We start from the raw sequence: 10,165 nt of genomic DNA, 5'->3' as shown, positions 1-10,165 counted from the left end.
GGAGCAGGGACCGAGCAACGGGAGCTCACCCCATCACGGGGATTCGCACCGCCGACCTTCTGATTGGCAAGTCCTAGGCTCTGTGGTTAAACCACAGCGCCACCCGCATCCCTAAATAGTGTATATAAAGCAGATATTTTGGGAGAACTTTAATTCCTCACTACTATGAGCTAAATAAAGAGCATGAAATCCACACTCGACTCCGAGTATATTTCAGAAGGGACCACGAGGATCATCTAGTCCAACCTCCTGCAATGCAGGAATCTTTCACTTAGAGTTGGACTCAAACCCACAACCCTGAGATAAAGAGCCTCATGCTCTACCGACTGAGCTATCGCACTTCGCTAAATTCAGCGAGGCTCCCCTTAACAGAGCAATCCTATTCACAGCTACTGGGAAGTCGAATTGTCCACTTAATATTCACGGGAGGTAGAAACGCGCGTGCTTTCCCCCCATTCGAACAGCGCCCATAGAAAGCGGATAAGTCTCTCCGTATCTGTGTGTGTGTCGAGACATACGCGGTCACTCTACCCTTTTTGGCTACCTCTATGAACATTCCCTTCCGCTCCACCCATTGGCCGAAATAGAGGCGACTAGGCGGAAGGGCTCGTGCTCTCGCGTTGTTCCCCCGCTTCTCGCGGGAACTGCCGCAGCCGGAAGCTCCACGTCGGTGAATTGGGCTGTGAGGGAGACGAGGAGCGTCGGTGGCCGCAGCCCGGACTGCGCGAGCCAGAGCCATGGTGAGCTGGGCGAGGAGGGGGCGACGGCAGCGGGGCCCGAAGGCAGGAGGCCGGCTGTGTCTCCCAGGGAAGTGGGCTTGGTGGGTGGGGAGGAGCAGGCGCTGCTGGAACCGGGGAGAGAGAGGCCTGCCAGGCGGGGCCAAGGATCCCCCGTCTTTTTAAGCCGCACAGCAGGCAGAAATCCGGCAGGTGAAGTGTTTCCCGGCATGGAAGCGCCTTGACAGGAGAAGGCTCACCTGCTGGTTTCTGCCTGCTTTGATTATGGGGTGGGGGGCGGGGAAGGTGGTACCTGTACTATTGCTGCCTCTCCTGAAGCGGATTTACCTCTATCAAACTGCCTGCATCTTTCGTGTTGTGCAGCGCAAAGTTCACAGCCAGCTCCCCTTTGGAGCCCATGGTTGTGTGTAGGCTCCCTTTGTTCCAGTGCTTCTTACATTCACAAGTAGCGTCTGGACTGGTGGTGATGGAAGAGATATTGGGGGTGGGGTCCGAGTGATGGTTGATGGTTCAATGAAAGCATTTGCTCAGTTGAAAATGGCAAATTCTCCTGGCCACCACTTACAAGCTGTCAGCCTGTTCTCATCTGAAGATGTGTGAAAGGCAGGCAACCAGTGCTTTTTCCTCCTCCTAAAAAAAAATGTTTAGGGGTACTCTCATTTTCCTACCCTGTTTAGGGGCATATTGAAATACTACTCCTCAATGAGGCCAAACTTTGATTCACAAAATGTTTAGGGGTATACGTACCCCTGCGTCCCCCCAGAAAAAAAGCATTGCCTGCAAGCATTGCTGTACAGTAGTAACTTGGGTTACATACGCTTCAGGTTACAGACTCCGCTAACCCAGAAATAGTACCTCGGGTTAAGAACAGAAATCGCATTCCTCCAGAACAAATTAAGTACAAATTACGTCAGGTTAAGAACTTAATTCGTTCTGGAGGTCTGTTCTTAACCTGAAACTGTTCTTAACCTGAAGCACCACTTTAGCTAATGGGGCCTCCCGCTGCCACTGTACCGTCGCTGTGTGATTTCTGTTCTCATCCTGAAGCAAAGTTCTTAACCCGAGGTAATATTTCTGGTTTAGCGGAGTCTGTAACCTGAAGCGTATGTAACCCAAGGTACCACTGTAATTCACACTCTTATGTATCCTGTGTACATATCTTAAACTGAGGGCTCTGCGGTATGGATAGTAGCCCGATGGCCAGGGATGTGGTTAGGGTATTGGCACAGTTGCTTCCTGTATGTAGTGTCCCGTTTCATGCCTGCTGAAATGGAAGTGCATTGTCTACAACAGTTTTTCCCAATCCGTGGCCCTCCAGATGTTCTGCTGCAACTCCCATCATCCCATTAGCCTTGCTGGCTGGGGTTTATGGAAGTTAGAGTTGAAAACAAATGGAGGGTGAAAGTAAGCTTGCACATTTCTGGGTTTTATGAATTGTATAAATAGGTTAGCTTAGATGTATCCAAGAGGGTGTGAGATTTGATCGAAGCAGTATAATAAAAATGCCAGTTATAGAGACAGATCTGTGGTCCATTTAGCCCAATACTGCCAACTTTTACTAGCAGCAGCTTGATTTATATCAGGCATAGGGAAACTCGGCTCTCCAGATGTTTTGAGACTACAATTCCCACCATGTCTGACCACTGGTCCTGTTAGCTAGGGATGATGGGAGTTGTAGTCCCAAAACATCTGGAGGGCCGAGTTTCCATATGGCTGATTTATATGCTTTTAACTGGAAGAGCCTGGAGTCAAATTCATGCAGTGTGCTTTGTGGGTGACCTGTGAGTTTTCCTGGATGTTTGTATATATGCTAATGGGGCATCAGTTGTTTTTTAAAAAATCCTACCTAGTACTTCTATTACACTTGCCAAAAAAGGGCAGTGCACAAAGGGCATAAACATTCTCTTTTATCTGTGTCACTTTTTGTGAATATTGTAGCAGTATAATTTCATCCAAGGGACGCAGGTGGCGCTGTGGGTTAAAGCCTCAGCGCCTAGGACTTGCCGATCCCGCTGCTCGGTCCCAGCGCCTGCCAACCTAGCAGTTCGAAAGCACCCCCGGGTGCAAGTAGATAAATAGGGACCGCTTACCAGCGGGAAGGTAAACGGCGTTTCCGTGTGCGGCTCTGGCTCGCCAGAGCAGCGATGTCACGCTGGCCACGTGACCCGGAAGTGTCTCCGGACAGCGCTGGCCCCCGGCCTCTTAAGTGAGATGGGCGCACAACCCCAGAGTCTGTCAAGACTGGCCCGTACGGGCAGGGGTACCTTTACCTTTACCTTTTATAATTTCATCCCAAACTGTTCTTTCATATCTGAAATCCTCTCACATTGTCAACATTCTTAGCCTAGGACTAGGTATATGATGAATGTGTGTTATTTTTCACAATAATTAAGCTGACAGCTGTTGCTGATTTTAGCATGGCCTGGGTAAACTAAATCTTTGAGCCATTCCAGAGAACAGTCTGTAAGGAATGAATGAATGAATGAATGAATGAATGAATGAAAGAATAGGTTTATTGCAGTCAGGCTAGTGTGAACCACTTATGTAAATATGACTGGCTGTTTAGGTCCTGTCCAGTTTTCTTTCAGTATAAATATATTTAACCAGCTATTGTATGCGTTTGTAATAGCCTCATTATATTCTTCTGCTATTTAGCCTCTTCGACTTGACATAAAGCGTAAGCTAACAGCTCGATCTGATCGAGTGAAGAGTGTGGACTTGCATCCCACAGAGCCATGGATGTTGGCTAGCCTTTACAATGGTAGCGTCTGTGTTTGGAACCATGAAACACAGGTAATGTGTGATATAAAATATGTTCAGTGAAAAGTTGTAAAATGATTATTGATATTAGGGCCCAATTAAATGTGATTGGGGAGATTTGTGATCAGGACTACTTGTGTTTTATGAAGTCACAGGGTCCTCTGAATCTGATTGGGATTGTGGTATCACATTAAGACCATTGAACTGTGTGGTGTATTTATTTTCCTAAGAATATTAAATTTATGAAGTGTTTGAAACATTTTGCAACTTATTTATGTAACTTTTGTAACTTATTTATGTTTCTAGAATATTGTCCATCGTGTTACGACAGTTGAAAAACTGCTATCTGAAATAGCTAAAGAGATTTCTAAAAAGCGTTTTTTCATGAATAAAAGTTAACATAAAATGTAAACTTTGTTTTCAGACATTAGTGAAGACTTTTGAAGTATGTGACCTACCAGTGAGAGCATCTAAATTTGTGGCAAGAAAAAACTGGGTTGTTACAGGAGCTGTAAGTTATCTTCTTTCACTAAGAATGTTTTGTTGTTTATTTTGGAACCTTGAAGCTACTAATCAATTAGAGGTTTGCTTTTTGAAAAGAATGATATTTAAGTGGTAAGAAATTCTGAATTGCAAATTTAATTGCAGAGGAACCTTATGGACTGAGGCTGGTTGATGATTTTTAAGAGAGATACAGTGTGTTATAAGGTGCTATATTAGCAAAAATATAGGTATACAGTCCACTAAAGCAGAGGTGGTGAACCTGCGGCCTTCCAAATGTTGGGCTTCAGCTCCCATCAGGCCCAGCCAGGATGACCAGTGGTCATGCATGATGAGAACTGTAGTTCAGCAACAGCTGGAGGACCAGTTGTTTTCCCATCTCTGCACTAAAAGATATGCAAAGTGATGCTAGACGTTACCTTTTATTTTTTTTAACGTATCTTTCTGTATAATAATAATAATAATAATAATTTTATTTATACCCCGCCCTCCCCAGCAAAGGCCGGGCTCAGAGCGGCTTACAAGCAATAATAAAAACAAGATGAATAATTACAACTTAAAAACAAAAATAAAATACAACATTAAAATAATGGAACATTAAAAGAAAAAAAGAGAGGGAGGGAATCAAATTGGCTCCAAGCCAAAGGCCAGGCGGAACAACTCTGTCTTACAGGCCCTGCGGAAAGAAATCAGATCCTGCAGGGCCCTGGTCTCATGAGGTAGAGCGTTCCACCAGGCCGGAGCCAGAGTTGAAAAGGCCCTGAGTTGAAAAGGCCAATCTAACTTCCTTAGGGCCTGGGACCACTAGGGTGTTGTTATTTATGGACCTTGAGGCTCTCCGTGGGGCATACCAGGAGAGGCGGTCCTGTAGGTACGAGGGTCCTAGGCCGTGAAGGGCTTTAAAGGTCAAAAGCAGCACCTTAAATCTGACCCTGTACTCCACCGGGAGCCAGTGCAGCTTGAAAAGCACCGGGTGAATATGCTCCCATGGCAGTGACCCCGTGAGGAGCCTCGCTGCAGCATTCTGTACCCGCTGGAGTTTCTGGGACAGCTTCAAGGGCAGCCCCGCATAGAGCGAATTACAGTAGTCAAGCCTGGAGATGACCGTCGCATGGATCACTGTGGCCAGGTCGGGGCGGGAAAGGTAAGGGACCAACTGCTTGATGCGGCGAAGGTGGAAAAATGTCGCCTTGGCTGTTGCTGTAACTTGCGCCTCCATGGAAAGGGAGGCGTCAAGGAATACACCCAAACTCTTAACGGAAGGCAATGGCACTAATTGGGCCCCCGCAAGAGAAGGGAGTTGGTCCCTCATCCCCATGCCATCCCGACCTAGTCATAGGACCTCTGTCTTCGAAGGATTTAGTTTCAATCGGCTCCCACAAAACCATCCAGCCACAGCTTCCAAGCATCTGGTCAGTGTGTTCGGGGCCGAGTCAGTGTGGCCATCCATCAGCAGATAGAGCTGAGTGTCATCAGCATATTGGTGACAGCCCAGCCCAAAGCTCCGGATAATCTGGGCAACATAAAGATGTTAAAAAGCATCGGGGAGAGAATTGCGCCGTGCGGCACTCCACACACCAAGGAGTGGCGCGACGACATTTCCCTCCCTAGTGCCACCCTCTGCCCCCGACCAGAGATAAAAGAGCACAACCAGTTACGGGCTATGCCCTGTATCCCCACGTCTGCAAGGCGGTGGTCCAGAAGATCATGATCGACCATGTCAAAGGCTGCCGACAAATCTAAAAGGATCAGCAGTCCTGACCCGCCTCAATCCAGTTGTCTACGGAGAACATCTGTTAGGGCAACCAGAGCCGTCTCCGTCCCAAAACCAGGACGGAAACCAGACTGAAATGGATCTAATGCCAATGTTTCCTCCAGAAACCTACAAAGCTGTTCAGCAACCGCTCTCTCAATTACCTTACCCAGGTATGGAAGAAGCTTAGAAACAAGTTTAATAAAAACAATGCAAGATCAAAATCAATAAAGTTGTGAGTTGTGTTCCATTCACACAGTGGGACTTCCCTTCTGTTCCTGCACTTCTCCGCAATCTGCTCTAGAGAGTCCCCCAACTCTTTGGAGCAGGTTTTGAGAGTGCATGGGTGGGACACAGAGGAGAGAAGGGAAAGCTCTATTGCACAAATAGAAATCTGTTACACAAGCAGAATGGCAGCATTAGATACAATCCTTTATTTGGAAATGGAAATTCAGTTTTCATTTATAGAGAAGCTGATTTTTATTGGGTTTTTCTCATAGGATGACATGCAAATTCGGGTTTTCAACTACAACACTTTGGAAAGGGTTCACATGTTTGAAGCACACTCAGATTATATCCGCTGCATTGCTGTGCATCCTACACAACCTTTCATTCTAACTAGCAGTGGTAAGAGTTTAATTTTATTACTAAATGTTATTTTAATGAGTTATTCTTTTTTAGCAGCATCTTTAGAATTTTGTAAGAAAATAAGCTGTGTACCTCCTTGAAGTAGCAAATATTTTAGTGACTTCAGAACTTGTAACAAGATTGCTGCAGAATCCTACCGGAAGCTATAAAACAGGGTTGACAAAACAGCCTTCCAGATGTTGCCAAGTTATAATTGCACAACTGTTGTTCGTGCTGGTTGTGGCTATTGGGAGTTGTAATTCTGCAGCATCTGGATGGCCACAGGTTAGTCATCCCTGATTAGAAGTAGCTCCATATTAGCTGGCTTATTGTCTCATAGTCTTCCTATTTATGTTGTTTTATATCTTAAGTTCCCCAGATCTTTGCATTATATGGTAGTCCCATTTTAACATAAACCCAGTTTCTTCTTACAAAACATAAGTATTTATGGTTCTCAAGCATCTGTATTCAGTTATCCAGTTCACTGTGGTAGGATGTAGTCAAACCTCAAAGAATTTAAATGTATGCTGCTGCTGATAATGATGATGATGCATATCTATGCATCATAAAACTCTCATTATGGGGATGCAAAACTGGGGCCCTCTACATTTTGCTTGCCTTCAACTCCCATCAACCCCAGCTAGCATGACCAAAGGTCAGCCATGATGGGACTTGCACCTCAACAACATCTGGTGGGCCACAGATTTCCCATCCATGCTCTAGAAAGAATATGTCATAGACGTATTTGATTAAGAATAAAACTTGACCAAACAGCAGCAACTCAGTATCTGAAAGAGAAACAGTGCATGCTTTCCTATGGCACATCTGAATATAACAGTAGTTTGGGGAGGGGGCTTAGCTGTGAACCTTTTTGGGGGGCCAGGTAGGATCAGAGACAAACACCCTCTGCCAGGTTATGTCTAGGGAAAAGAGGAAGGGAGCGCTGTCAGATCAATGGCACTTAGGCATGATGCAGTCCCGCTGGCATATTTCATATTACAGAGGAGAGTGGGACTGCTAAACAGGTTACTGTAAATTTGATATCACTAGAATGAGTAGACTCTTGAAAAGTGATTTTGTAAAGATAAGCTTTTCAGCCATATTGAACTTTTCAGGTAGATGTTCAGGGAAACAAAAGAAAAATAGTATTAGGTTATCACTATTTTTCTTTCCCTTTGGTGCTTATGAAGTGCATAATGGATGATATTTTTTCTCTCTCTCCTAGATGACATGCTTATTAAGCTGTGGGACTGGGATAAAAAATGGTCCTGTTCTCAAGTGTTTGAAGGGCACACTCATTATGTGATGCAGATTGTCATAAATCCTAAGGATAATAATCAGTTTGCTAGTGCCTCCTTGGACAGAACAATCAAGGTAGAGTGATTTCTTACTTGAAAATCAGAATTTTAAATTTAAAGTGAAATACTCTTCTTATACAGTGGTACCTTGGGTTAAGTACTTAATTCGTTTCGGAGGTCCGTTCTTAACCTGAAACTGTTCTTAACCTGAAGCACCACATTAGCTAATGGGGCCTCCTGCTGCCACTGCGCCGCCAGAGCACGATTTCTATTCTCATCCTGAAGCAAAGTTCTTAACCCAAGGTACTATTTCTGGATTAGGAGAGTATGTAACCTGAAGCGTATGTAACCCGAGGTACCACCGTATTGTAGGTGCTTAACAGCTGCTTGGAGGATATAGCATAAACTGTATTTTGAGTCATTTTAATACTCTGGGAAGATTTTTTTAATTTATCCGCACCAGTATGCATCCTATACAAAGGTTGGTGCACATGATACACTTGTAGTGTAGATTGTGCTCAAAATAGTGTGATCCCTGGGTTTACCTTTTGATCTTCTTATCATAGGGGTAAATGTCATCACACAGAATTCGGATGGGACAAAATATGCCCCAGGATTTAACACAAGCTTCTAATTATACTGCTCCCTTTGTCTTCTGTTCTAAACACATGAAATTAGCCAATAGTGACATGTGAAAGTTTGAAAAGGGCTTCCTGGGTTTCATTAGACCCAGTCACCAATCATTTTCATATTCTTGCAAGGTGTGGCAGCTTGGTTCTTCATCACCCAACTTCACTTTGGAAGGCCATGAGAAAGGCGTAAATTGCATTGATTACTACAGTGGAGGTGATAAGCCGTACCTAATTTCTGGAGCAGATGACCGCCTAGTAAAGATCTGGGACTATCAGGTATGTTGTGTCCTACTGTTCCTATACCATTTATTTGCATAATATTGAAAAAGCAAAAATGTTATGGTTTTGTGTTTTTTAAATCAGGTATATGAATATTTTTTTCATTGGCCGTTTTCAGTTGAAGATTATTATATTTTGCTGGAAGCCACTCAGAGTGGCTGGAGCAACCCAGTTAGATGGGTGGCATATAAGTAATAAAGTTGTTGTCGTCATCAGAAAGGTCTAGTTAGGTACTTTGTAACTGTCATTCAGTTTTATAGTTTATAACATTTATCATATGTTAAAGAGTGCTATCAAGTCTTTGTATCCACAGCTTCATTTCTTTTTTTCCCTTTGCAGAATAAAACATGTGTGCAAACTCTTGAGGGTCACGCACAAAATGTGTCCTGCGTTAGTTTCCACCCTGAGCTTCCCATCATCATCACTGGCTCTGAAGATGGTAAAGTCAACCATTTCTCAATTCTTTTTAGAGTGCCAGTTTATTTCCTTATGGGGGTTTTCTGTAGCAGTGAGAACTTAACATCTCACCAAAGCTTGACATGAGCATTTTTTTCTTTCAGATGCTTACAAATTACTTGAGACAATTAGAAATAGTCCTGTTATAGTTTGTATAGATGCGTTGCAGAGCCCAAAGTGTAGGCTTGTTAATGGGTTTCTTTGTGAACTGTTTTCATTTACAGCTCCTTTATTGGAGGAGCATTGTAAACAAAAGTGAAATATACCTAGAGGCTGTGAGTTTTAATAAGCACAAAGGCTTAAAGGGGGTATAATTACAAATAAATAAATATGAAATGCAAGAAGGGTAGAATTGTTCCATGAGAGATATTTCTATTGTGCAGATTTAAATTCTTCTCAGTTAGAAATGTTTGAGAAGTGATAAACAAATGCTTAATACTCTGATTTGAAAATACTTACCTTTTATAAAAAGACTGAAGAAGGCAGACCTGGCCACAGTCATTCATGCTATGGCAACGTCCCTCTAATGTATCTCTTGTTAGACTGCCTTGAAAAAATGTACAGAAGCTACAGATGGTTCAAAATGCAGCAGTTACTTCTAATTGGGACTGCAGTAACTATGATGATAGTTAGGTTCAGGCATTTGTAAGTTATTTAAATGAAAAAGGGGGTGCTGCTAGAACCACACGCCCCCTCATCATTTTTGATGCCCTCCACAAATTGGAGGACAGTTATCTGAAGCAGGGAACCTCCTGCACACGTGATGGTTATCTACACAGTTGTAAAACGTGCAGGGAGCCTCCACAGGTACAAGGGAGCCTTCCCGCTCCAGAATATGCCCCCTTCGAACTCATCGAAGGCAACAGAAGACTGAGGGGCGGTGGATCTATTGTTCTCGTCCCCACAGCTCCTGTGCCCCGCCCCCAATGTATTGTACACAGGTTACAAACACCTGGAGAGGGCAGTTGTGCAAGTTTTATTGAGTATCTGTTTGTTTCTGGGTCCAGTTCAAGGTGCTGGTTCTATCCTGCTGTGTTCTCCTGCAGGGGAGAACAGGATAGAGAGCTTTTTCAGGTATGGCACCACCCATGTGGAATCACCTGGCCCAATAGCTACTTGCCT

The 10,165-nt window shown here is 44.1% G+C and overlaps 1 protein-coding gene across 1 annotated transcript in view; it reads left to right on the top strand.

Annotated features, from left to right (window-relative positions):
- The first annotated feature begins 593 nt into the window (after positions 1–593).
- Positions 594–10,165, top strand: part of COPB2 (COPI coat complex subunit beta 2) — a 21,898-nt gene continuing 12,326 nt past the window's right edge. Inside the window, exons 1-7 of the mRNA XM_083742082.1 lie at positions 594–740; positions 3,393–3,530; positions 3,922–4,008; positions 6,252–6,378; positions 7,604–7,752; positions 8,438–8,584; positions 8,927–9,026. Coding sequence (XP_083598208.1) covers positions 738–740; positions 3,393–3,530; positions 3,922–4,008; positions 6,252–6,378; positions 7,604–7,752; positions 8,438–8,584; positions 8,927–9,026 — 751 coding nt within the window. The 5' untranslated portion in view covers positions 594–737. The remainder of the gene's footprint in view (positions 741–3,392; positions 3,531–3,921; positions 4,009–6,251; positions 6,379–7,603; positions 7,753–8,437; positions 8,585–8,926; positions 9,027–10,165) is intronic.

Source organism: Podarcis gaigeae, assembly GCF_964106915.1.
Source record: "Podarcis gaigeae genome assembly, chromosome: 5".
Taxonomy (NCBI): Eukaryota; Metazoa; Chordata; class Lepidosauria; order Squamata; family Lacertidae; genus Podarcis; species Podarcis gaigeae.
Note: the sequence above shows the minus strand (reverse complement) of the source record. Positions and strands in the feature narration are given on the sequence as shown.